Here is a 26,826-nt window from a genome sequence, read left to right as displayed (position 1 = left end):
AAAGACAAGTTTGGATTTTTTCAACTGGTGATTGAAACAACCAAATGAGCTCAGTTCATCGTCTAAAATCCAAAAATCTCAGGATGGTTTGGGTTGGAAAGGATCTTAATGATCATTTAATTCCAATCCCCTGCCATGGGCAGGGACACCTTTCACTGTCTCAGGTTACTCCAAGCCCTGTCCAACCTGGCCTTGGACCCTTCCAGGGATGGGGAGATGGAGTCATACAAATCTGCAGTAAAAAGCATTTTTAGGTCTTTTTTGGAGGCTGATGTGTCTCAACTATCAGAAAAAAATTAATTGCCTTAAGATATGGGAACAACACCACATTTCTCCTATCCACAGCACACTTCCTTCCTGCTTGGGAAGGCACTGGTGGTGCCAGGTTATTGTAACTCTCCCATAAACTTATTAGAAACTTGTAAATTGGAAATTTATTGAGTCAGATTCCTGATAATGGGGGGGGAAATAAAGGAAAAATAGAACATTTTGATGTTCGGTATCTATCAAGAGAGCCTTCAGGGAGAAAAATTTGATTTAAGTTTTTTTGGTGGGGGTTTTTTCAATGCAGTGCTAATTTAGGACCTGAGTGCTGTGAAGTAGCTGAGCAGCATCCAGAACCCTCAATCACAGGATGGTGAAGGCTCGTGAAGTCCCAGAGATGCTGGTGGGAAGGGACATTAAATCACAGCTTGTGGCAGGTTTGTAAAATCACAGGGATGTGGTTGGAAGGGGCATTAAATCAGGGAGATGTGCTTGGAAGGGACATCACGTCCAAGCTTTGGCTCGAGGCAGGACTGACACCAGCACTGGTGCAGCTGTGGCCAGGCCAAGACGGATCAGTCTCTGGGGAGGGAGAAACCCCAGCCCATGTGAGCTGTTCCAGAGCTTCACTTCCCTCCTAGTGGAATTTCTATCCAACATCCAGCCTGGGCCTGCCAACTGCAATCACAGAATCACAGAGTCATAAAGGCTGGAAAAGATTTCTAAGGTCACTGAGTCCAACCTTAACAGCACTGCCCTGTTCACCACTAAACCCTGTCCCAGGTGCCACATCCACACAGCTTTTGAGCACTTCCAGGATTGGTGATTCTAGCTCTTCCCTGGGCAGCCTGTTCCAATGCTTGAAAACTCTTTCCAGGTAGAAATTTCCCCCTAATATCCAGTCTACACCTCCCCTGGCCCAGCCTGAGGCCGTTCCCTCTCCTCCTGTCCCTGTTCCCTGCGAGCAGAGCCCGACCCCCCCGGCTGCCCCCTCCTGTCAGGGACTTGTGCAGAGCCACAAGGTCCCCCCTGAGCCTCCTTTGCTCCAGGCTGAGCCCCTTCCCAGCTCCCTCAGGAATTCTCCAGCCCCTTCTCAGCTCCGTTCCCTTTCCTGGACACGCTCCAGCCCCTCAATGTCCTTCTTGTCATGAGGGGCCCAAAACTGACCCCAGGATTGGAGGTGCCCCAGCAGGGCTTCACTCTTTGCCAGAGAAGACGTGGTACAGACAGCTGAGCACTCTCCATGCAATGATCAGGAAGAGATTTAAAACAAACTTAAAAACAAACAAACAAACAAACAAACAAACAGAAAAAACACTACAGGGAAAGAAATTGCTGAAAAAATCCCTACAATTGTGGCTGGGAAAGAATTTTTTTCCAGACCACAGGTGATACCAGAAGTAGGCAACTTCTGGCAGATGCCAACAGGACTCTCCTCCCCAGGCACTTCCCCTTCACTCCTCAACAGTAGCAAATTTACTGTGGGATTAAGCTGGGAAAAAAATCCATCCTGTTTACCTGGCCTTGTCACTCTGTGCCACCTGGCAAAGGTTTCTCCAGGAAAAAGCATCCAGAGTCACCTCTCCCCACCATGTGCCCTGAGGAGCTCAGGCACTAGGATGAGGCTGGAGCAGAGGTAACCAGGGTGGATCTGGCAGCCCCAAGTGTCCCTGCTCCTGTTTTTCCCTGCCTCCTGTTCCTCCAATTATCCTGTACATCCCCAGTGCGCTGGTACACAGAAACCTCTGGTGAGGGAGGTCCAGATCCTTCTTCACACCCACCCCATTTCCCTGCCCCCGTGGAGGAGGGGATCAGGAATCCGCACTGCTGGAAGTGAAAAAGGCAGGAAGAAGTGGTTGTAATAAAAACAAATTAATCACTGAGCACACACTGCTGGGAAGGACTAACGAGACTCTGCCAGGTCCCTTTCAGCACCATCAAAGCCCCCCTCAAACCCAGTTTGGTCACTGGAAGCAGCCTGGTGACCTCTGGCAGCTCCAGCCTCTCTGCCCAGCACTGGACCACAGGATCCAGCCCAGCTCCAGCCTGGAAGCAGCACTCTGTGTCCTCTGGGGGAGGATTATCCGCTGCCATCCAGGTGTCCCATCTTCCCACTCCTTGCACAGCGAGGGCAGCCTCACCCTCTGCCCGTTCATCAGCAGAGTTGTGGTGATGCCGTGATGGTTTTTCGCCTTTTATACCCCTGTTATACCTTTTTACAACTTCTGTATTCTTAGTGCTTTTTGCCTGCATTCTTGGACTTGTTTGTCAAGCTCGGAGACTCAACATTTTAGAAGCTTTGTAGGTAGGGATCAGTGTGCCCCAGACCCCAAGGTCCTCTCCAGAACACATTCTGTAAACCAAGATAGAACCATCCAGGGGAAGGTTCCTTGGGGAGGGGGGCTCACTTGAGCCTCTCATTGGGGAATCTTTGATAGATATGCTAATTAGTAACACCTAGAATGTTACACCACATCTTTGGGGATTACTCGGGCAGGGTGCATCTCGATGCATATGACCTGGACGTGTGCACCTAAGGATCCTTAAAATAAATCCCAAGGTAAAATCCCTTTTTCCCTTCTAACCGTGTATGACTCTTGATTTTAAGACCAGGAGAAGGCATCAGTGGAAGCAAGGCTTTGCCTCGGGTCCCGTTCCAAACCTCAACTTTCCAGGCAGTTTCTGCAGATGGATTAAGGACCAGGAACGTGTGGATGTGTGCCCCCACGCTGTCGGCCTCCTCTCAGAAACCCTCCAGCCCTTCCTGACCCCCTCAAGCTGAGAACAAAACCCCAGTGCTCAGACCAGGAGCGTCACTGTTCAGCACAAAGAGCGAGGCTTTGCTCCTTAAAGACAGAGAGAGAAAATAAAAAGAAAAACCAATCTGCGGTGACTTCGCTTCTGTCAAACTGTCCCAGCCCCGCCAGGTAAGCGGATTTGAAGCCCTGAAGTGATCCTCCTACAGTCTCCAGGGTGTTTTGTCTCCGTTTCTGGAATCCTGCAGCAAAATCTGCTGGGGGAAGTGCAGCACTTCTACGAGCAGGGACAAGAACTGGCAGGTTCCCCTTGCCAGTGGCTCAGCTCCCTGCCCAGCCTGGGCACGGCTTAGCTTGTGCGCTGGTGCCTCCCAGTGCCTGCGAAAAGGAGAAGCAGAAAGCTCCAGAAGTAGCATTGAAGACTGTTTCAAATGTTTTATTTTAAATTGAAGTATTCCTTGATATCATAGAGGATCCGAGAATGGTTTGGGTTGGAAAAAACCTTCATGATCATCCAGTTCCGAGGCAGGGACACCTTCCTTGCTTGAAGTCCCATCCAGCCTGGCCTTGAGCACTTCCAGGGAAGTGTTATGTGCCTGTTCATGCTTGAGGGGATCAGGAAATCCTGTGTGAGCTCAGGGAACAGCCAAGGAGCCCTGGGAACGGGGGAACGAGGCTTCTCCCTGCTCAGTTTGGTGCATTAATCACAAAGTGCTGCTGTTCCTCACCTGCCCCCTCTGGCCCCAGCAGCCACAGAATGAGCCAATAAAAGCTTCAAAGAGGAGAAAAATGCCATTATGACTCAAGTATGGGCCAGACACAAAGCAGAAGCTTCAGGATCAGCACAGGACACCATCCCTGGAAGTGTTCAAAAAACGTGTGGGTGGTGTGGCACTTTGGGACATTTTAGGGGTGGATTTGGCAATGTCGGACTCAAGCCTTAGAGGGCTTTCTCAGCCTCATTGATTCTCTGTTCTGACTCATCAGGGGAATTTTGGCTTCTGAGTCCAAACCAACAACCCAGCTGCCAGCTCTGGGATGCCTCAAGCACCAGAGGTTCCTGCTCTGCATCACCTGAGTGTTTCTCAGGAGTCTTAACTGAGACCTGTGTGCAGGGGAAAGGCACAGCCCTGGAGCTGATCCATCTTCTGGAAGGGTGTGCCAGCTCCCAGGGATGCTCAGAGCAGATCTCCCTGGTGCAGGGAAGCCTGCTGCTGTACCACAGGATCAGGGAATCATTAAGGCTGGAAAAGACCTTTAGGATCATGAAGCCCAACTATCAGCCACTGAAGTGCCATACCCACACATTTTCTGAGCACTTTCAGGGATGTTGAATCCACCACTTCCCTGGGCAGCCAGTTCCAGGGCCTGACCTGATGCCTTAGGTTTTAACTTTTATATTTTTCAAATCCTGCCCTGCCTGGTGTGTGACTCTGAAGTTCCTTGTAGCCTGTTAACCTCTGCTCTCTGTGCTGGGCAGACACAACAAAGCCTCTCTGGGCCTGCTCTGCAAGGACACCCAGACTGTCCTAGGCCCACAATGTGTAAACCAAAGAGCCTCTAAGGGGGGCAAGCTGAGGGGAATTACATCATTAACTGAAGCTTTAATTGGAGAATTAACCCTGATGTGCAAACGAACCCAACCTATAAAAGTGTGAAGAACTCGTGACCTGGGGTCCACCTTGGGGTCCATCTGGGCAGTGGCCTCTGGCCCCCAGGGGTACCTTTGAAGGCCTTTCAAATAAACACCTGCCTTATTCCCTTACTCCTGTCCAGTCTCTGTTTCTAGGTGGCCTCTTACCACCCTTTGTGTAAAAAAATCTCTTCTAAAATCTAATCTAATCTTCCCCTGGCTGAGGGAGAACCTGAACAACTCGACGCTGCTTCCTCTCATCCTGTCCTTTGTTACCTGGCAAAGGCAACCACTTGTACATAAATCAGGGTCACACCTAATGCAAAGACAGCAAATCCCAGGATGAGGGATTGCCACTGACCCAGTCCCTGTCACCTCAGCAGCTGTGGTTGTACTGTCACAGCCTCTGAGCAGCACCCTGGGCTCATTGAACCCCACCCAGCACAGGGGGCTCTGCTGCTGCAAGCCTGGTGTGACCTGCACAGGTTTGTTCAGCACCTTCACTGCAGCTTGGTTGGGCATTTTGCCTTATCCAGGAGGTAAATGTGAATATTTGGGGCCAAGCAAGCCAGGTCTGTGCCCTCTGCTCCCACCCAAGGCCTCCACAGCAGGAGGAGGTGGCAGCTCCCCGGAGAAAGCCTCGTGTTTGCTTTGCCCTCTGGTGGGTGCTAAAGCATTTCAGGGCTGAACTTTCTGCCTACTTGTTCTATTATTTCCCTACAAGAGCCCATGAAAGAAGGGATTTGGGATATTCATATCTCCCCCTGCATAATGAAAGGATTTATCTCAGCCCTCCGTGCTGTACTGTCTGGTGCTCTACCTTCTAATGGTCATTATTTCAAGCCTTCCTTACCATTCTTATATCAAAAGATATTTATTCCACCAAAGGGAATTTTAAAGGCATCTGTGTTTTGCTTATCATGTCCTTTAAGCGGGAACAGGAAGCAAAGGCTTTTTAGGGCTCTTTGCTTGGTGTTGCCATTTCATTACTTTTTAAAGGATTCTTCCAAAGGCTAGAGAAAAACGGCTCAAGCGAATCACAGAATTCCACAATGCTTTGGGTTGGAAGGGACTTTAAAAACCATCCAGTTCCAACCCCTGCAGGGGCAGGGACACCTTTCATTATCCCAGGTTGGTCCAAGCCCTGTCCTGAATTTAGGACAAGTGGCCCATAGCTTTTAAAGTCATGACCACTTGAGAGGGACACTTCAACTCTCACCACCTCCTGCCTGCCCCTGATTTGTGGCCATGGTTTTCTTCCCCCCCCTCAGTTTTTCCATGCAATTGGGTCACCTTTGAAAGTCAGCGCTCAGCAGAAGTGGAGTTACTTTGTTTAAAATAAAAACATGTATTTCTATCACCTCAGGAGTTGTTTCTCTTTCGGCACAGGGACCCTCTGATCCTCCCACCTCCTTTTATCAGCGTCTTCAAAAGATAAAGGGAGTTGTAATTGCTTTCTCCCCTCACTGCAGAAGAAAGGGAGAGGCTGCTGTTCCCTCTATTGGCATCCTGAGAAGAAACACGCTTTGAGCAATCATTTATTTACAGAGCAAAAATAACATCTGGATTTCAAAGGGCAGAGCAGTTCAGAATAATGAGGCTCTCTCCTCCCTCCCCTGCCATCAGCTTCTGCTGATTCCCACCCACTGCCTGCACAACCCCTGCTCTGCCTCTCTCCTCATTCCAGGGGCTTCTCCCTCTCTCCAAGCATTGTTTTGCTTCTGCCACAGAATCCCAGAATGGTTTGGGTTGGAGGGACCTTAAAGATCATCCAGTGCCACCCCCTGCCATGGGCAGGGACACCTTCCACTATCCCAGGCTGCTCCAAGCCCCGTCCAACCTGGCCTTGGACACTTCCAGGGATCCAGGGGCAGCCACGGCTTCTCTGGGCACCCTGTGCCAGGGCCTGCCCACCCTCACAGGGAAGGATTTTGCAAATATTTAATCTAACCCTGCCCTCTGGCACTTTGGAGCTGTCAATACCTAGGTGTCATTCCTGTGGAGAAGCAGGGAGGAGAAAAATGTGAAGAAACCAGTAGTTCCATAAGCCTGATTTCTTCCAGCTCTTAGATTTTTGCCTTATTTTCTGGTTCCTGAGTCCTGTCACACAAAGCATCTCTCCCACACACGAACCCATCCCATTCCAGTGGTGAGAAAGCTGCATTTTCTGTCACATCAAGCCCCTCTTTACTGTAACGCTGCTGAATCTGTCTCTTCAGTTACCAAAGGTGGCTGAAATTGCCCAAAAAAAGTTCACAAGCCCTTAGTAGGGACAGACTAATTAGCAGGCCTGTTTTCATTAAGGCTAAAAATGCACCTGCAGACTGCCACGTCCCCACTACTCCCTGGCAGCAGCTGGAAAGGCACCCTTGGGGTGTGTTACATCTCATTTCATGCACTTCAACACACAAGTTTTGCAGGAAAAGCCTCCAAGAGTCTCTGAAAATAAAGAGCAAAAGAGATTCTATCACAGCCTCCTGCAATCTCCTGCTTGGATAACTGAATTCCTATACATATATTTATAAATATGTTTCTATGGTTCAACTGATGAACTGGCCACAGGGATCACTGAAAATGTCTGAAATATAATCAGTTAATTTCTAATATAATCAGTTCATTTCAAACTCTGAATGAAGACAACCATTACAAAAAAAGCCATTTATTAGATATATGTACATATATACATACACATGCAAAATGATTTTATACACATTTACACAGGTTCAATTATTAATACAGTGCAAAAATGTCTAAAAAGGTACCAGCCCACCTTCTACAAACTCCATAGGTCTTTGGGAGAAAGGAAAAAAAAGCCAGAGAATTACCAGCTTCATAAAGTGACTAAGCACTGCAAATCTTGAAATTATTGAAGTTTATTCTTTGCCAATTTTCTTGCGCTGAGCTGCTGGGTGAGGAAAAGAGTTTCCGAAAGACTTATCTTGCAAACTGACAGAATGAAGAAGATGCAATCCAAACCACATTAACCAGTTTAAAGCTGAACAAAAAGAGATGGATTCCTCTTTGGGGATTTGATTCAATACAGGAATAATCCCACGTTATGAGTCAGATTTTATGTTCTCAAACTGCAAGTCATTCTTTTTTATTAAATCTTAAAGCACTGAGATCAATGTAAACTATTCTATTCCTCTTGCTGTTTTGCCAGGAGAGAATGTTTAACTGTATAAATACCACGTGAATATGGGATAAATACCAAATAAAAAATAAAACCAGGTCAAACTCTGTGTGCTCTGCCTCGTCCTGGAATCCCAACCCAAACCTATAAAGTGCACACAGACTAATCCATGTGGATTCCTTAATATGGTTTACACATATTACAGGGGGAAAAAAGGGTTGCAAAGGGATTAAGACCAAGACCAAACCAGAGCTTTGTCATTGGGTAGAAAAGATCTAAAGATTCAGTCACACCCCCCAAAAATCCACAAAGGAAAAAAAAAAAAAGTTTAGGCAAAGGCAGAACTGAACCAGCTGATTTGGTTTGATTTTACTGAAATGTTTTTAGGAAAACCAATTCAATAAAAGCTGCATTAAACCCTTCTCCACTCTTAATTGCACAATTCTCCAAACACCCTGGTCTAGCATTCCTTTGCAGAGCTGTGGCTGACATCCCCTGGCTCAGGGATGGATTTGCTTCAGGACAGAGCAGCTGGATGCTCGGGAAACATCAGCCATGTTCCAGCTTTTCCAGTCAGCTCCGTACAAGGCTGAGGAATGCCCAGCTGTGAATGCTCTGTGAGCCTCAGGCCAGAGCAGGGCTGGCTTTAGCCAAGCCCAGGAGAAACAGGAAAGCTCTTCTGGACTCTTCAGCCACAGTGAGGCTAAAAAGGCAGAGCAGGGGGTTGGCTCCTGTCCTAAAGTTCTTTTCATGAAGTTTTGTCTGTCTGTAGTATAAAATGCTTCATCCTTTCCCCACAGGATGATTCCCCATGGGAACCCAGTTTATGCTCCTGGAAAACACCATCAGTCTTCGCATCCGTTACCCTCAAAGTGTCACATTTCTAGTGTCAGGTTTTTGGGGTGTTCTTCTTTCAGGGTTTTTTTTTTTTTTAAACTTGTAATCCAAACTCGTGGCTGAGTTCCCTGCAGTCTCCAGAAGTAATTTATCAAGGAAAACTGGGACTGAACAGCATGAAAATTAAGAGCAGTACAAAACCCCTCACATCTGTGGGGTCATCCTGGTGTCCTAAGGACAGTGGTTGAATTCTGGCTTCATTTCTCCACTTGCACTCTGACAGAAAACTGGGATAATGACAGACAAACAACTTTAATCCACTCCCTTACAACAGAAAACCTTTCCCTTATGGCACACAGCTCTAGCTGTGTCCTTAAAAGCCTGGCTAAAATATTCCTCCATCATTCCCTACCAGACTACTCCTCATAGTTTGGAGGTTTTTATCACGTTGCTGCTACAGTAAGTGCAGTGAAAAAGATTTTTCACACTTTCCTCCTGGGAAAAGCTCTGGCACTAAGTCTCCTGATGTCCTAGAGACTGTCCAGGCTGTAATGGATGCTGTTGCTGCAGTCAGCTGCATCCAGAAGTGCTTCCAAGGTACAGCACCACAAATTTCTGGTCTGATCCTCGTGTTTGCATCCTGAGATTTCAGGAAAATTCACTGAGATACAAGAAAGGAATTTTCTTAAGTGTTCCTGCAAAAAAGACAATTCTGCTGCATGTTAATCTCTTTGCAACCAGAGGTAGAGATTATGTGAGGGGAAAAATAAATCTTTGGTGAAAGAAATGGGGATGACCAGAAAGAAAAAAAGGATAAAAGGAAATTTTAGGACCATAATTCCACAATAACACACCTACAGTTCTCTACATCTCAGTTTGGATCTCTACAACCCCTCAGGGACAGCTGCATCAAACTGCTATGCATTTTTTTAACTGCCAGCCTAAATTATTCATCTATGCCCTAAAATGCCCATGTGCACCTCGATCCATGACAGGGAACAACACCCAGTGCAGCAGAGCTTGGGAATTCCAGCTCTGCAGTCCCCTATTCCAGGGTGCACACTCAAAACTCATCTTAGTGTGAGAACTCACCACTACAGGTGTTTTATAGAACAAAGAGAACCTGCTCTTGCTTTCCATTCCTGGAAATGGCTTTCTACTCACCAGCTACTCAATTTTCTTTTAAAGGAAGGTGAAGGAGTCAGTGGCCTGTCATAAATAGACTTGGAAGATTTATTATCCATACAGAGCAAGCAAACATGGAACTGCCCTTATCCTAAAAGTGACCTTAGCCAAGGAAACAAAGGCCACATGAGCTGACAGATCACTTACACCCACTTGGATTATTTTCTGCTGCCCCAAGCATATTTGCAATTAACCCATGAGCACACACTTAACTGCAATGTGCTGTTCAGCCAAGGAGATATTTATAGACTCTATGGTTTATAAAAGAGCCACAGTCTTTTCCTGTCCTTCCAAACCTAGAAAAGTGACCCTGAAGCTCACCCTCACCATTTTCCCCACCGATACTGCACTCATCTAATTACAGCTAACAACCCCTTTACTCACATTTACCAAGAATCTTCACAAATTCTAGAGACAAAAATGTTCCCCATCACTTTACCTCCATTTTACTACACAATTTGAGTATTTGCAGCAGCAGGGCAAGACTGATCTGCCAGACTGTCACAGAGCCAGTAAGACAAATGGCAAAATGCTATCTGGATGGTGGCAGTCAAGGAGGAAAAGCTTGTTGATGGTAAGAACTTCCATCTGTTGGTGACACCTGACAAGCTCTACCATTGCCATGTTAAATACAGCTGCACCCCTTGCTGTGTGTTGGACACAGTTACAGCACCCTGCCTATCCCAAGTTGCTTGGAACTGTTCTCCTTGCAATAACCATTGCCAGGGATGGTTAAAAAACACTCTGAGCTATTTTTGGCCAGGTGAATACAAAAGAAAAAGTTGTAAAAACAGAGTAGCAAACCCCAAGTTTTTTTCATACGCCACAGTCAGGCTGCTTCTCCAGGAGCTGCCTTGTCAGGATCTGGTAAGAAGAAAGAGAAGCCACTCCTACGTGGAAGGAGATTTGCCAGAGGTTCCGTAATCCATACAAGTAAATGTTGCATGAACAGACACAGAAAAGGAGCACAAATGTCTTCACCTTCCTGGCTGAGCTGTAGAAGAGGTACAGGTAACACTGCAAAAGGACCAGAGAGAGAGAGTTAGCACTGAGCTATATGCACAAAACCAGGGATGCAGCTGGGAATTTCTGCCTGGGACAGCTGGAACCTGTCTGCTGAGCACGTTAAGAGTAAATTTAAAGCTCCCAGTGCTGACAGAGGAGTCACTTTTTCCCCTCAGGCAGTGACAGATCAACCTTTCTCACCTCAGGTCACAGCTTCCAACTGTGCTGATGCCACAGGCAGAGGTCAGCACACAGAAACCCTGCAATGTATGCACAAGCAGTTTGGGAAGAAGCTGCTATAAACCAAAAGGAGAAGAGAGAACTCTCCTTGATTCAGCTTCCCTGGCTTCAGGTACTCACAGGGAAAGAAGCAGCACAGAGCCTTTCTTTGTGAAAAACAACTTGCATCGAGTATTTAAATCTAAATTAACCTATTAGATCTAAATTAATCTATTAGATCTAAATTAATCTATTCACCTCAAAGCTCTGCCATGAGCAGAGGAGTAGGAAGGCTGAAAGACACTAAAATGTATCATAATACAATAAATAACCCCAGAAACACATCAAAGTCTGGAGATAGTGGTCCCCAAACCATTATCCAAATGCAACAAGGGCAATAAATGATACACTGTAGGCATTAATGTTATTCCTAGAAACAAAACTGCTGCAGCTTCCTGCAATGCCGGGCTAAGAATAGAACACTTTCCAGCATATACTGCCCTCAAGTTAAAGGTTGTGGAGCCCTGTTTTAGGAATTCAAGGAGCTCTTCACTTGGAGCATGTTATATTTTCCTCATTCAAACTCTTCCGTGTAAGGTCAGAGAAAATAACCCCATTACAGAAAAAATCTAAGGAACCACCAGGATTCAATGTAATTTTTCATGTAAATTAGACCATTTTCAATAGTGCTGTCCAGTATTTGCTCAGTCTTCAAGGTGGTCATGCTCCAAAAGCCCATCACTAAGTCTGACCCTGACAGGAAGACGTGGTGTCCATCCCTATGGGAGGAGACCAACTTTGGGATGGCATTTATCCATCACACCCAGCCCCCTCTGACTTGTCAAAACATGGAAGCACTGAAAAAGCCTGCAAATGCAATTTTCCAAGGGTCAAAATGTGCCTTGAACTGCTTTTGTACCACTCCACTGGAATAAATCAGTGGAATCACCTAGGTAGGATATTAGAAACCTCTGCTTGGCTGAAAAGGACTCTGTCTCATGAATTATAGTAGCAAAATAATCAAAAAAAAATTTTATTTGCAGTTAACATACCTGAAAAACACAGGCTAGAAAAGGTAGAAAAAAAGCTATCACATTTCCAATTCCTTCATGGTCCTCCTGTTGGGATTAAAAGAAGTGACAACTACGTCAGGCACAGCTTTTAGCAAGTGCTGCTTGATATTTGAGAACATTATAAATATAGTCAAGAACCTCTTATCCCAGTTTATGTTGATTGACTGTCACAGTGTTCAACACCAAGATCAATATCATTGGATAAGACACCAAGAACTGAGGCTTATGTGACAGTTCCTGCTAAATAAAACTGTGTCAGGATACAATCAGGACACTTTTTTTTCCCTTTTATAAAGTTGTTTACAGTCTCATGTTTGTTTAAAAAAAATTACCGAAAAGGGTCTACAATAAAATAAAAGAATGGAGAAAAAAATCCAGGTAGCCTGGTAAGAATAAAATATTTCTCAAAATTTTAACCTCTCTAAAAAAGAATAAAATGCCAAATGTTGTGATTTACAACAAAACACACAAGGTGCAGCAGGTGAGTAACCTACTGTACATTCCCTGGATAAACAAAACACTTCTTGAGGAAAGATGTGTGCTCTGCTACGGGGCAGAACAGCCACCCTTGAACTGGTTACCCAAAAACTCTGCCTTTGACTCATTCTCAGGTTCCAGTGCAATCAGGGTTACCTGAAAGGAATATTCTGCCAGGTGAACTCCTCGGATGAGGTTCAGAGCTCCACACATGATGTTCAGAACAAGTGACAGAATCCCCAGGGGGGTCACGGGCTGCATTCTGTAAGTAGGGACTTAGAAAGAAAGGAAAACCAGACATCAGTGAAAGTTTGCACTGTTACTTTCAATCTTCTAATAGAAAACACCACAACTACCTTATGTGGGTTTTAAACACTCCCAAAACCTTTCATGCTTGCTCCAGGGAAGACTGATTATAAACAGAACCCCCTTTTTTTTTGTTGCACTACAGTATTCAGTCCTTCAGACATCCAGAAATCAGCAAGAGCTCTAGAGTATTTTTAAACAGGTCAGCAACAGACTTTTTCTTGACCTATTTGGCATCAGTGTCTTCTATTATGGTGCACATATACAATTTTTTGTTTATTACAGCAGATGAGGATGCTCAGCACTCCTCAAAGGTCAGCAGAAAAGATACCAAAGGTCTGGGAAAGGGGTTAGATTTCAGCCACCCATCACAGCAAGGAGCAATTCATCTCCTCCTTAAGCAGTAATTAAAGTATTTCTTCCCACTGGCAGTTGGAGGGCTCAGGCTGCCCACGTTTCACACGTAGTGAATTATCTCCTCCTTCCTTTCCCACCTTCTCTGCTACTACTTAACACCTGAACTGCTGAACAGCAGTTCTTCGGATAATCTCATTGATACATCCCTAATTAAGGTCAAAGCAATTATCATAAATGTGTGTTTAGCTTTGGAGTCTGCTGCCTCTAATTCAGGGCTGTCCAACAGCCCACCTCCAGCTCTCCCTCGCTTCTTCAACAACACTTTCCACACCTTGATCCTCACCTACATTTCATCTCTGCCCTTGGATCACCCCAAGTAGGACACTGTCAGCTTAATAAAAAATGGTAATTTCCAGCTCAGATACTAAACCCAGCTCTTTTCCTGCACCAACATCCCCAAGACACAGGAGAGAATGAATGAGCCCTCAGGAAAATGATCCAGCCCTCAGGATCTTCTCCCTCTGTCCAGGTGTATCCAGATCCTGACTAGTAGAGATAAACTGCACCTCTGGCATCCTTTCAGTGACAGAAGAAACACCACAACAGCCACCACATGATTTCAGAGAGGAAAACACTCCTGCCTCCTCCTTCAAGAGAGATTTTGATAGATGGATGTAAAAAGCTTTGGTGACAAATTGATATAGGGTTGTAAAGCACCTTTCATCCATGTCTCTGCAATTAATTTGTCTGGCATGCACTCACACATCCATAATCTCAGCTCCAAAGCAACTGCAAAAGGAACTGTATTAACTCCATGTGATATGTCTCACTTTAGGGAGCATTACTGGATATTACACTGGGAATGGTGTAACTCTGTCACTCACAGGCAATTTGGCTTTTCTTTTGCTACACACTGACATTTAAAAAGAACTTGTAGCAGCATCTTTATTCATTCACTGACCCCAGAATTCAGATTCCTGCTATTTTCTCCTGCTATTCCTACTTCCTATTTTTGATTCATTAAATAATGTTGCAGCTATATATATGTGTAACTCTCCCACAGATATTTCCTAATAAAGACTGTTTCATTTCCTCAAATTCTAAGGTTTACTTCAGAGGCGTGAAATGTCTCCCAAACAAATTATAATTATCAAGCACAAGTGGCATTCATTGAGCAGGATCCTGCAAACTACACGTGCCAAGAGTTCCCAGTCCCTAGGGAAGAACAATGTAGGTCTCAATATACTGCTTCTGCAGCACGAAATATTATGTAAAAGTTACATTTTTTAAGTCCAGGAGGATAAAAAGAATTGCTGTCACAAATGCGGGGGAGATTAAAATATCCAGTTGCTCGGGGTTCAGATTCTGTGAAAACTGGTCTTGAAATGGTTTGCTGCAGAGATTTATTTCTGCTGTTAAATTCTGAGGTTTAACTCACAAACTGAAATTGCACAGAGAAGTGAGATGGGTCCTGCTAAGGGAAAATTATTTCCCTTCCTTGGGTGAATTCAGTCATATTTTTATAAAGAGGATTTCATACTAGAATGGCTTAAATAAGGGAAAAAGAGAGTACAGACACTCTTAGTTCGAGCCAGCACAACTCTGCACAAGCACAAATAAACACTAATTAGGTTTCACATTGATTTGACTCTTCAAGCACAGAAGTTGTGCACTTCAGAGCACAACATCCTCACAGAAACATTCTGGGAGCTGTGGGCGATGCACCAGCAGGTTTGAACATGTACAGAACAACTCTGTGCAAACACCCTCACACGGTGAAGAAATTGAAACCTCTGCCCATGAAAGATTTTCTGGAGAGGCCTCTGGCCATTTCATTGGAAGGAGACACCAGAGTCTGCAGCAGCTCGGATCTGCCTCCTGCAGGCACAGCACGAGGGTTGGACAGTGAGTCACTCGCTCAAAGCTCTGCAGAAAGAGCACCAGGAGTGAGAAATGAAGTCACACTCCAGCAGTTTAAACTAAAATACAAGCACACAAAAGGCAGAGAGTGAGACAGCTTCAAAAAAACCCCTTGTAAAAGCCTCTGAAGGACTCCCTGTGTGCCTGTAAAAGATGAAGAACACTCATCAAGAGGAGCTGCAGGATTTACCAGCTCACTCACAAGACAAGTGGCACAAATTGTTCTGCTGCTTCCCAGGGCCACCTGTGATGTGAAAACTTTCCCTCTTGCCAGAAAGCCCCTCAGAGTCCCCTGCACACAGCCCCAGTGTCCTCTGGAGCAGCACCAGCTGTGCCCACACTGACACGAGTGGGGCTCTGCAGCAGCAGCCAGGGATGTGTGGGTGTGGTCAAGGGTACCAGGAGAGGGTTTTTGTAGCAAGAGTTGGGCTGGGTTTAGTTAACAAAGGAAGGAACAAGCAGCAGAAAGAATGGAAATAAAAGAAAAATCTCTTGTTCTCATAAATACTAACAAGGACAAAGCTGCCCTGACTTTTCTGAGCCTTTTCACACCAAACTGAGGAGCCAGAGGATGAGCTCACCCAGCTCCAAAGAAGCCAGGAGCAGCTCCAGCCATGTGAGGAGAGGGATGCTTGGATCATCCCTGGATCGATCAATCTGCTCCAGGGAGTGCAGTCACAATTAAATTCTGCTCTCCTGCAGCCACAGCATTTCAAACAGTCTCTTGTAGAGCAGAGCCATCATATAAATAACATTAATATGGAACAAACACTATGCACACAGCTAAACTTAGAGCAGCAAAGTGGGATTCAGCTGGTAGGGAATGATGAGAGGAGAGAGACACAAGCCAGGAAAGCTGACTCCAGTGGAGGCAAACAGATGATCATAAACATGATCCTTAAAATAAAGGCAGAACAATCTGTAAGAGCATTTGGGTTAGACCAGAGAAATAGCCAGAAATAAAAAGCCAGATGGAAAGTAAAGGAAAGCAATTAGGAATAAGAGAGAAGTGAAAATGTATTTCTGATCTGTGGACACAGACTACATCACAAATATTTACTGGCACTGAAGCTGTTCAAAATTCAAAAAAAAAGTGCAAAGAATTTCCAAGCCCTGTCACAACATGAAAAGATTTAACCTTCAAGCACAGTTCTGAAGAGCAGTCACAAATCTGACTGGCAAATAAAGTGGTTTCCATTCTATTTTTAATTCCTCCTGGCCAGTGCCCCTCCGTACTCTAACTTAAAATACCTATGTCAGATTAGATTCCAGCTCATCTATCACAAACAATAAGATTGAGCAATTGGAACTTAACTTTTTTAGTGCTTCATAAGCCAAGAACAACAAGAAAAAAAAAGGAAATACAAGCTCATGGCACTCCAGCTGCATTTAAACCATCGTGCTAATAGGATTAAAATAGAAATTGGTTTAGTGGTGGACTTGGCAGGGTTTGGTTTCTGGTTGGACTCAATGATCTTAAAGGTTTTCTCCAATCTAAATAATTGTATGATTTCATTTGTGGAGGAGGCAGGCAGGACCTGGACTGTGCAGCTGAAACACAAGTGAGAAGTACCATTTTTATAATAAAGAAGTAGAGGTCGGTACTTCAAAAGCAGGTAAAATGTTAGGTTTTGCCACAAAAAAGTGCCCTGTCAAGCCTCTGTGTTGTTTATACAGATACATAAACCCTCTTTCAAAATTTTAGTCAAATGCATTAAATTTTACAAAATAAGGTAGAAGGAAAAAGCAAGGAGGGGAGAACAACTCAAGCCAGACAATCTCAGAACAAGAGTTTTACCCTCAGCTCGTATTTTTCTCATTTTTTCTTCCCTCAAGGCTGAAGAAACTCATTCAGACTATAATGACAGATCTTTCATTATGAGTTTGTAACAAGCTATGAATCAGTGGGGCTTCTTTAAAAACTTGAACACACAAAGATTTTAAAAGAAGAGAATTTCACACAGAAAATATCAAGCCCAGGCTATATTTTCCATACAGAGAAGCTGATGTAAGGCTGGAAAAAGGCTCCACAGCAGTCTCTAAAGCTCTGCTGCATACCTGCTGCAATGGAAAGCCCATATGTTGTTTACTATGACAGAAAAAGCCTTTTTTTGGGTTCATACACACGATGCAAACGCACATTTCTCAGTACAAAAGGACCCTGCCACGTGTTTTGGTGCCACGTGCAGGACGAGGGTGAGGAAATCTCCTGTCACCTGGCGTAGTAGTAACTTACCAACCTCCACATGGCCTCCTGCGTGCCCTCCATTGCTCAGCCCGTTCAGCAGCTCCGTGGCCTCCAGCTGCAGCTGCACCGGGGGCTGCAGCTTCAGCTCCTCCTCCACCTTCTCCCAGCTGGCCCTGGCCCGGGAGCCACGGGTGCTGTTGAAATGGTGTTTCACCTTCTGAATGATGTTATCTGAAACAACAGGAAAACCTGCTGCAATCAGCTCTGAAAAACTGCTTAATTAACCCTTAGTATTATTACAACTTTACTTAGGGTGATATTTTATCGTATCATAGCTTTCTCTTGGATTGTCTGAATTCCTTCATTTCTTTTCTTATTGGTTTCAGGTATAAAATTCCACTGATGGTTAAGGAACAAAAAGACTTCTTTTAGGTATTTTATAGCACAGAAAGGTTTGGGATGGAAGGGACCTTAAGGGTCATCTCATTCCAGCCCCTACCATGGGCAGGGACACCTTCCACTAGACCAGGTTGTTCCAGCCTAGACTTGGACACTTCCAGGGATCCAGGGGCAGCTGCAGCTTCTCTGGGCAGCCTGTGCCAGGGCCTCACCACCCTCTCAGGGAAGAATTTCTTCTAATATCTTATCTAAATAATAATAAAAATTATCTGTAACTACCAAACAAAAGGTTAAGATCTCAGGCATCAAGTGCATCTTAGATCCAAACATAGGAAAGAAGATGATTAATAAATAAATTACCACACGGTAATATTTGCCACTCTGTAACACAATAAAGTATAATAATAAAACTGACCAAAAAATGCTTTTTTCTGGTTAAAAAAAAAAAAAAAAAGCTTTATGCAATTAAAAGAGGCTAGAAATTCCCCAACTCTTACTCAAGTGTAAAAAAAAAAAAAAAAAAAAGAGCTAATGTGGACCTCAGTATGAAATTACATCCTGGCTGTAATGGGCCCTGCAGGGAATCCACCCAAAATCCAACATGGCTCTATAAGAAGTTTTCCTGATGGATTTCTCAAGCTTTTAAGCCTGAGTTTAACACTGTTACTGAAATCTGGACAGAAGTGTGCAAACCCACTGCAGGATATTATCCTTTTCCAGAAAAGTTTCTCACTGCAAGGGAATTGTGTCTTTCAAAGGTGTGAGGTTCAGTAGAACAGCTGCTACTTGGCAAGAAAACAAATTATATCAGGTTAAAAATGAACCACTGGGCATGGTTCTGAGGTATTATGACTCCAAGTCATGCCAGAAATAAAGCTGCCCATAATAATCTATTCTGTCTCCCTTTTTTCCCATACTCATCCGTCTCCACTCGTCAGATTTTTTTAATTAAGTTAGAAAGTGTCTGAGATATCAATTTCTTTTTTCTTCTCTGCTTGTTCATCAATCACCACAGCACTTTGTTCATAATAGATGAACTCTCAGGAACTACAAACCAAACCCTCAAATAGTTTAAGGTATTAAGATCTCCCCCTTCCCTTCCACATGCAGGCAAAGGCGTACCCAGAGTCACTTTTATCATCAGGCTTTGGCCAGGAGATGTTGTTTAACACCATCAATTTGGCAGAGAGAGGATTTTTACTATTAGAGAACAAAGTTACAAACCAAATTCAATAAAAGCATATGGTCTGGAAGCTGAACTGATGCTCCTTGTGTTGTAGGAAGCAGCAAATTCCCACCGAAGCTCTTCCAGGAAGCAGAAGGCCATGATGGTCGAGTAGCTGCTGGAACAGATTGCCATGCAGGCAACATCCCCAGAAGAAAGGAAACTGAAATAGAAATTTTAAAAAAAATCACATCAACATAAAAAGGTGAAAGTCCTGCTGAATGTGAGGATGAAGCTGTGCTTGCTGTCAAAACAAAATGTACAGACTGAGCTGAGAGAGCAGACTGCAAAAAATGTCATTTTTGTTGTTGTCAAAATCCTGCAATCCCTGTAGAGCTATTTATTCTTAAACAATTGTTTATTCTTAACTCATCCAGGATGCCTGAGCACAGTGAAGATCACAACACAGACTTTATGAAATTAGTACATCAGTACAAATCGAGGACATTATTTTCCCAGGCTGGCTTTAAATCACACTAATAAAAACCAAGATGTCCAGAAAACCAATTTTGAAAGAAAATGCAGAAAAAAAAGTAAAAGCAAGGAAGCTTGTTCCCAGGAAGCAGATGGATTCCTTGTTCCCCTTGAACATGGTAACATCATATTAACAGCAAGAGATAGTTACTAATGTACACAACCCAAGATTTTCAAATGCTTACTGCTACATCGCAATAAGAATTCTACTCTAAAAGGGCTTCCTCTAACACTGAATCCATATTTATGTGAAAGTTTCCACTCTCAGATGGTCCAAACCTTCCAGGAGACTTCTGAGGGATATCTTCCCTTGCAGCCCAGCCACTTGTCAGCAGGAAACCACCCAAGTTTTGGAACTGAACAATTTGTCTCTTTTCTACTGTTCTTATATTTTATCCCAACTTCACTTCCTACTCATGGTTTCTATTTCACCACATTTTTATTTATTTGCTATACTGTGTTCTTGGGATTTACAGCTTTGCTTGGCTCTGCCAGCCCAGTTCCACTGGGTAGATTCCCCAAATTCCTGCTACTCCCAGCTCAAGCTGGGGATCAACACCATGCCTGCCTAAAACCCCCTTTTCCAAGCTGTCCATAATTTATGGCCTTTTCCCACGTATCCATTTGCACTGCTCCCGTTCCAGAGCCAGGGCTGAGCTGCTTCTGCACAGATCACAGCAGATAAAAGCAGCAGGACTTGTTGGCATCAAAGGGCACGAGTTTGCTTTGACTGAAAAGGAATTGAGATGAAAATCTCTGCTTTTCCAACTGTTTCAGTGTAAATTCATGTATTTTTTAACTCCCCCTAAAATGGATGCTTAGTTTTAGCTTAGGGTCACTTAAAGTTTTCTTCCACTTGCTTACCAGAAAGGCAACCACAAGCTAAAACTCATATCTTAAATGAGTTTAAACTAATTTCTTCATTTCTTTCTCTGTAATTTCTTTAATACATTTCTTCTCCTCAACTAAGTCATTCCAAGGCACTTGGATGCCCTCTTAAAGGGATTTGTAGAAATCCATGACACTCCAGTTCCTAAAAGTAACAAGCACTGCCCATTTTTGCTACACAAAATGAAAATTAACGTGAGTAAAATATATATAAATAAAATAAGGAAAGTATATACAAATATATACCTAATATGTATAAATATAGTGTAAATATGTATATGTAGATATGTATAAGTAAATATACATATAAATATATATAAAATATATAAATAAATGCAATTGTATAAATGTAAGTGTATAAATAAAATGAAATGTGTAAATATAATATAGTATTAAATAACAGTTATGTATGTGTATTTATATAAATTAACATACAAAATACAATATATGAATATATAAATATATACAAATATATAACTAAGCACATGCTCACTATTCTGAGCAGGAGCTGAGGAATAAGGTTTCAAAATCCTCGGCGTTTACAACCTAGACAAGCACTGTGGGATTTCAGACTGGAATTAGGCACTACAGACCATACCCAGAGTTCAATTAATCCCCAAGAGAATTATTTCAAAAATTAAAGCCCAAAAACCCAAGCAAAGCAGAGCAGGAACTCACTGAATGCTCAGGTTACGTCCTTTTGCCGTGCCTCGACTCGGATACCGCGCCAGCATTGAGGATAACGCCTTCAATCTCTTCCTGCATTCCAGAAAGTCCTGGTTGAGATGGAAATCTGTGGAGGCTGAGAGGGGAAGTCCATCCCTCACCCGCACCACACAGGCAAAGAAGATCATGGACATTCTCCACAGGAGTATTCATGAGGACAACCTGGAAAGGAAAGGTTCAATTCAGTTCATTCCGAAACGCCAGGCAGGAATACGTGAGGATGAGAGTTAATGCAGCACTGGAATTGAACAGCACCTCTGGTGACACCTCTGCCATTGAAAGGCAACCAAACTCTTCTCAAAGCTCGTGGCTCTGTCCAGTTTTTGCCTCTCAGATTAAAAGGGGAGGCAGGGGATTTGATAGGGGAATTACTTAGCTGAAAAATATTCCTGTTTTCCCTCCTGCTTTACCCAAAGCATCAGAAATGCTGAGGGAAGCCTTACAGGTGTTTTTGTAAGCTGCTAAGCCCCACTGATGTGCTGCATCTACATTGGAGCTGCAAAAAGCTGCCTGAGTGTGGCGGTTCTCTATTTTCTAGTGTAACACACAAATCCAAAAATAAATTTTAGGCTAGAGCCTGTCAGATTCTTTTCACAGACTCACCTAGGGCTAAATATAGAATAAAAGTTGCCCTCTCTTGACTTCTTCCTCTTTAAGAGGTCACAAACTCCCATGGAAAGTTATTCTTGGGCTTCACCTGGCACATTCAGAACATGCAGAGATGTGTCCTTCAGACATACCATGAGGATCCAGGGCACGGTGTCAGAGGATTAACAGCACTTCACATCATCTCTGAAAGAGAATAGAATGAACTAATTAAAAATTAGTTTAAAAAACTAATTGATTACCTGCATTTACACACATATTTACCATCAGATCTCCTGTGAAGTGGGTAAACATATCCTAGGAAGTGTTTTCCCTCAAGGAAAACAAACAACTCATTTTCTTGTCCAATATATTAATTTCTAGACTCGTTCAAAGACACTGTGGAATGTTATGCAAAATATTTATGATGTCCCAATCATAATTTTTTTGAAGTTGTATCAGTAAAAGAGCAGCTCTAAATCAGCAAATTTTAAGGGATTATCACAAACAAGTCATGGGGAAAAAAGGGGAAGAAAGGAAAACCAAAGGCATTTACTTGGCTTCAGGCAAACTACAGAAACAAAGCATTGGGGAAATAAAAAGAAAAAAGAAAAAAAATCACATTGTGAACTCAAACTTTTGATAGGGAGAACGACTGCTTTGACCAGCCCTGTATCACACAATTCATTAGGATGCTCAAAGTGCCTTTGAAATGTGGCTCATCAGGACGAGCTTTTCTTGTCTAAGAAGTCCAGAGAGCAAAACCTTTTCTAACTCAGGCACCATAAACTCTCCTGATGTCTGCCAAGGGTTGAGTTCTTGCCACAGGCAGCGCTAAAGGGTCTCATTTCTACCCCACAGGAACCATTCCCACATAAACTGTGGGAACCATCCCTCTGTCCAAGGTGCCAGCACGTTAAAGCAACTGCAATTATCAGAGGATAATTACCAGAGGAATGAGCAGAAAGCACAATGGCACAAAACTTGTTTCCTTAGAAAAGCAGATTAAAACTACAGAAGATCAGACATCTCTTGAGAAGTGTTATCTTGAACTTTTCAAATGAAGATTAAAGAATTAGATGTGGGTTTTTTTCCACAATCCCTCTCACAGTTCTCCAGCTGTCATTTAAGTTGCAAACTAAACTCAGGAACTTCAACACACATCAAAAAGAATTTCAACAAAAATCATGATTATTATAAATCAGCTTGAAACATCCCATCCATCTTAAATGTGTTGTGCTCGTAGCCATTGATAAAAGAGTGCAGAAAACTTTTACATGAAAGTGAAATAAATCCCAAAAAAATGAAGTTTAGCAGAAATATTAACTTTAACACAGCCAACTTCTAAGCACACTTGCTCAGAACAGCACATTTTTAGGGTGAAGGGTTGGTAATGCTGATGAAGTTTAGCTCCAAAATAACCCCAAAACAGCCAGAAGATGATCAGGAAAATGAAGAAGTACCAAACTTAGAAATCAAAGATATTTTCTAAAACCTATCAAGCTTATGAAATTATTCAGCTCCCTATGCCACTAACAACAAGAGTTTAAATTTAAACATATATATATTTTTTATTAACCACCAAGGATAACATCACCTACAGTTAACCAACTGCACACAGAGAGTTTTCCAACTTTCCAAGACATACAAACCTTCCTGCTGCAGTGCCTAAGGCTGTCACTGAGTATCAGCTGCCTGTCAGAGGGATCCTTTGGTCTGGGAAAGAAAGATCAGGTGTCCACCAGGAAAACTTCCAAATTAAATGCCAGACTTCAGTGGAGAAATGAGTCCATGCTCCTTCCTCAGAAAATGAGGCTTTGGGTTTTCCTTTTCCTTTGGCACAAGCCCTTGCTACTTGCCCACCAGATGATGTCTAGAACTGTGTTGTTTTGGCAAGTAACAGCCACTACTGTCACTGCCCTTGGAATTTTAACTACTTGCAAGCCACTTTTGCCACGTCACCTGTGACCAAGCACAAAGTATCACAACTTGCTGGGCTGATCAAAATGTGCACATAAGCAGCTGACTCGATGCTGTCACTGTGTCACACTGGCTGCCCTTTCCTCCGGCAGTCTCTCTGTCTGCACACCATCAGCAGCCCAAAGTTCTGCACCCGCCTGTACATGGCAGCTCTTTGACCTTGGTTCTGAACTTGGACAATGTCCTCAAGGCTTTGGGTTCAGCAATATCAAATCCTGCAGAGTTCACAATTGATAACATCACATCAGCATCAGACTGCCTGTTCTGGCACAAAGCAGAACCTTGGGAAGTATTTCAAGCAATTATTTCAGAAGAACAAGCTATAACTTATGACTGAAGGAAACAAAGTTGTTTTTTCATTACTTGAAGCACCTGTACATCCAACAATGCTTCAGAATAAGACTACTTAGTGCATTAACAGCACCAATCTCATAACAAACAATTCTTCAGTGTATCTAAGTGACCTGGAGCACAATTCCTCCTTCCCTCACTTCCCAAGGAGCAGCCAACTCTCTCCAGTGGCTGTGTAGGGATTATCAAGGCAGCCTCAATCAGACCTGCTGCACTTTACTGCGTGTTACGCAAGCTCCACTGGGTTAAGAAGATTACAGCCAACTCACCAGGCCACACTTCTCCAAATGCTCAGCAAACTCCTGCTTTATTGCCTGGACTTAGAAAACAATCTGCTCAAAAGGCTGTGAAAGCAAATGAAAACTAGTGCAGAGTTCATGAGGGGGATTATGTTAAAAACCTGGTTCTTTCAAAAATTACCAAATCATCAAAAGCAGGTTTCCTTCCAAGAATGGCACAACACTCACAAAAATGTTACCAGGATTTTTCTCCAGCTTTTGCCTTCTCTCCCTGCTCAGAGCCACATTTCTCTGCTCTCTTGAGGTGTCCAGCTTCAAACCCAGTTCGGACCTTCCTGCTGAAGGAACAGCTAAAAGCTTTAATGGATGTTACCATGGCCCTGAAGCAGAATGTGAAGTTTTCTGGACACGTGACTATTGCACTAAAGCATCCTTTCTCAGGCAGGTGACTTCCAGAGGGAGTCCTGGACAGCTACAGGTGGGATGCCAGAACATGAAAGAGATTCAGGTTGACTCATTAAACACAAAACCTGAGCTGCAGCTCCAGTGCTGCTTTGGGTCTCACCCAACAAGGATGTGGCTCATGAGGGAGATTTATCACACCCCTGAGGGATCACAAAGGGGATTTTATCTTCTTCTCAGATACATAAAAAAACAAATCCAAAGTGCTGTTAAATTTCTCATCTTCTAAGATTGGACCAGTATCCACCTGATCCTTCCCAGCTGCTCTCCCTCCATGCCCCCAGCAGTGCTGAGCACCCACAGACATCCCAGGCCCACAGCACAACCAGAGCCACTCTCCAGACTGAGAAGTGAGTAAAAACAATTTGAAACACACTGCTATCTCAAATTTTAACACAGGATTTGTGCATATCCAGAGCTTTTAGGCTCCTATAAATCCTACAGGCTTACTCTTATCCCCAAGGGGGAAGCATGTGGAAAAACCCTTATCATCACAAATCTGTCTGCACACACAGTTTCCTGCGAACTACCAGAAATCAAGCACACACAAACCTCCAACCCCAGCATCCAGCTCCCACATCAACCCCACTATCCCAACAGAAAATCCTCCAAACCCTCGCCCAAACCACACTGCAACAACTCTGTCATGCTCTGAAGCTCTGCCCCACCTTCATCTCTCAGAAACACCGGCCACTTCACCTGTTCCCAAATACTCACCCACCCCATCCGCCTGAACCCTGACGCCTCCCAAATCCCACCAGCTCATCCCTGTACCTTCCCCAGCCCATGTAACAACGGACCCATCCCACATCCATCCTGTTCCGCTCACACTACACATAACTACACCCCACTCACACCTCTCCTCCCCCACATTAAGCATCCTAAAATCCCTGAAAGAACCCCGTTCCCACACTCTTCAATTAACTCGGACACCTTGAAAGCAAACACACCCATGCCCCCACTCGGGGCACTGCTTTGTACTGACAGGGCCTTCCACACATCCCTCAAGCACCCGGATACCCCCAAATCTTACTCCCATCCCGCAGCTCCCAAGCCCTCACGTTATCCCTGCTCATATAAACCCCAAGGCATCCCCAGCCCAACCCACGCCTCCTCCTCTACCCCTCAAGCACTCCAAGGAACCCCCAAATCCTATATCCATGCCACGGGATCCCAACACACACATCCCTTTGCTCACCACCACATCCCCACACTCCCCTCATCGCCTTCCCAAGCACCTCAACCCCCCTAAACACCCCCCCACACCCCAAGTTTACCCCAGTCCCTTCCCAGTTCACACCCCCCACACCGTTCCACCCACGCACACGCCCCGGATCGCCCCGCCCCGGGGATGCGGAGGGGACGGCGGCAGAGGAAGAGGATGAAGAGCAGGCTCAGTGTCCCCCTACCCACCCAGGACCCTCCGCCGCTCACCTCCCGTCCCCCGGCAGCCCCGCGGCCTCGGCCTCCGGCTTCCCTCAGCGCCGGCCCCGCCCGCCTCACCACCGAGGCGGCGGCGCGGAGCGGCCGCGCGGGGACCGCCGGGACAGCGCCGGGAGGACCGGGGGGAACGGGGCCGGGACCGGGGCCGGGGCCGGGGACGGGGAAGGGACCGGGGAAGGGACCGGGGCCGGGAACGGGGTAGGGAACGGGGCAGTGAACGGGACCGGGGCAGGGGACGGGGCAGGGACCGGGGCAGGGACCGGGGCAGGGAACGGGGCCGGGAACGGGGCTGGGACCGGGGCAGGGACCGGGGCAGCGAACGGGGCAGGGGCCGGGGCAGGGAACGCGGCTGGGAACGGGGCAGGGAACGAGGCAGGGAACGCGGCTGGGAACGGGGCGGGGAACGCGGCTGGGAACGGGGCAGGGAACGCGGCTGGGGACGGGGCAGGGGACGGGGCGGGGGACGGGGCAGGGAACGGCGCGGGGAACGCGGCTGGGGACGGGGCAGGGGACGGGGCGGGGGACGGGGCAGGGACCGAAGGCGGCTAGGGGGCCCTCGGGATGGGGGTGGCCTGTGGGGATTGTACGGAAAGTCCCGCTATGAAAAGCCTGTGTCCATCAAGGAGTCAGAGCAGTGCAGCAACTTTATTCGAATAAAGGGAGAGAGGCCACTGGGGAGGGGTTTTCTCTCTCGAGGTTTC

General features: G+C 45.0%; 1 protein-coding gene across 4 annotated transcripts; it reads right to left on the bottom strand.

Annotated features, from left to right (window-relative positions):
- Positions 1 to 7,296: 7,296 nt before the first annotated feature.
- SEC22C (SEC22 homolog C, vesicle trafficking protein) lies at positions 7,297 to 26,198 on the bottom strand. 4 transcript variants are annotated; one of them, XM_048313082.1, is made up of 8 exons: positions 26,117 to 26,198; positions 21,669 to 21,857; positions 21,018 to 21,227; positions 18,977 to 19,140; positions 17,402 to 17,584; positions 12,739 to 12,857; positions 12,085 to 12,150; positions 7,297 to 10,825 (listed from the first exon to the last, which is right to left on the bottom strand). In XM_048313082.1, the coding sequence occupies exons 3-8, from the start codon at positions 21,197 to 21,199 to the stop codon at positions 10,625 to 10,627; spliced, it is 915 nt and encodes a 304-aa protein (XP_048169039.1). In that variant the 5' UTR covers positions 21,200 to 21,227; positions 21,669 to 21,857; positions 26,117 to 26,198; the 3' UTR covers positions 7,297 to 10,624. The 4 variants fall into 4 exon arrangements, with proteins under 4 accessions (XP_048169039.1, XP_048168962.1, XP_048169196.1 ...); XM_048313005.1 differs by having other exon boundaries at positions 21,806 to 21,857; XM_048313239.1 differs by lacking the exon at positions 26,117 to 26,198 and adding an exon at positions 23,303 to 23,658.
- Between the last annotated feature and the right edge of the window lie 628 nt (positions 26,199 to 26,826).

The sequence above is a fragment of the Corvus hawaiiensis genome, chromosome 1, assembly GCF_020740725.1.
Source record: "Corvus hawaiiensis isolate bCorHaw1 chromosome 1, bCorHaw1.pri.cur, whole genome shotgun sequence".
Lineage (NCBI taxonomy): Eukaryota > Metazoa > Chordata > Aves > Passeriformes > Corvidae > Corvus > Corvus hawaiiensis.
Note: the sequence above shows the minus strand (reverse complement) of the source record. Positions and strands in the feature narration are given on the sequence as shown.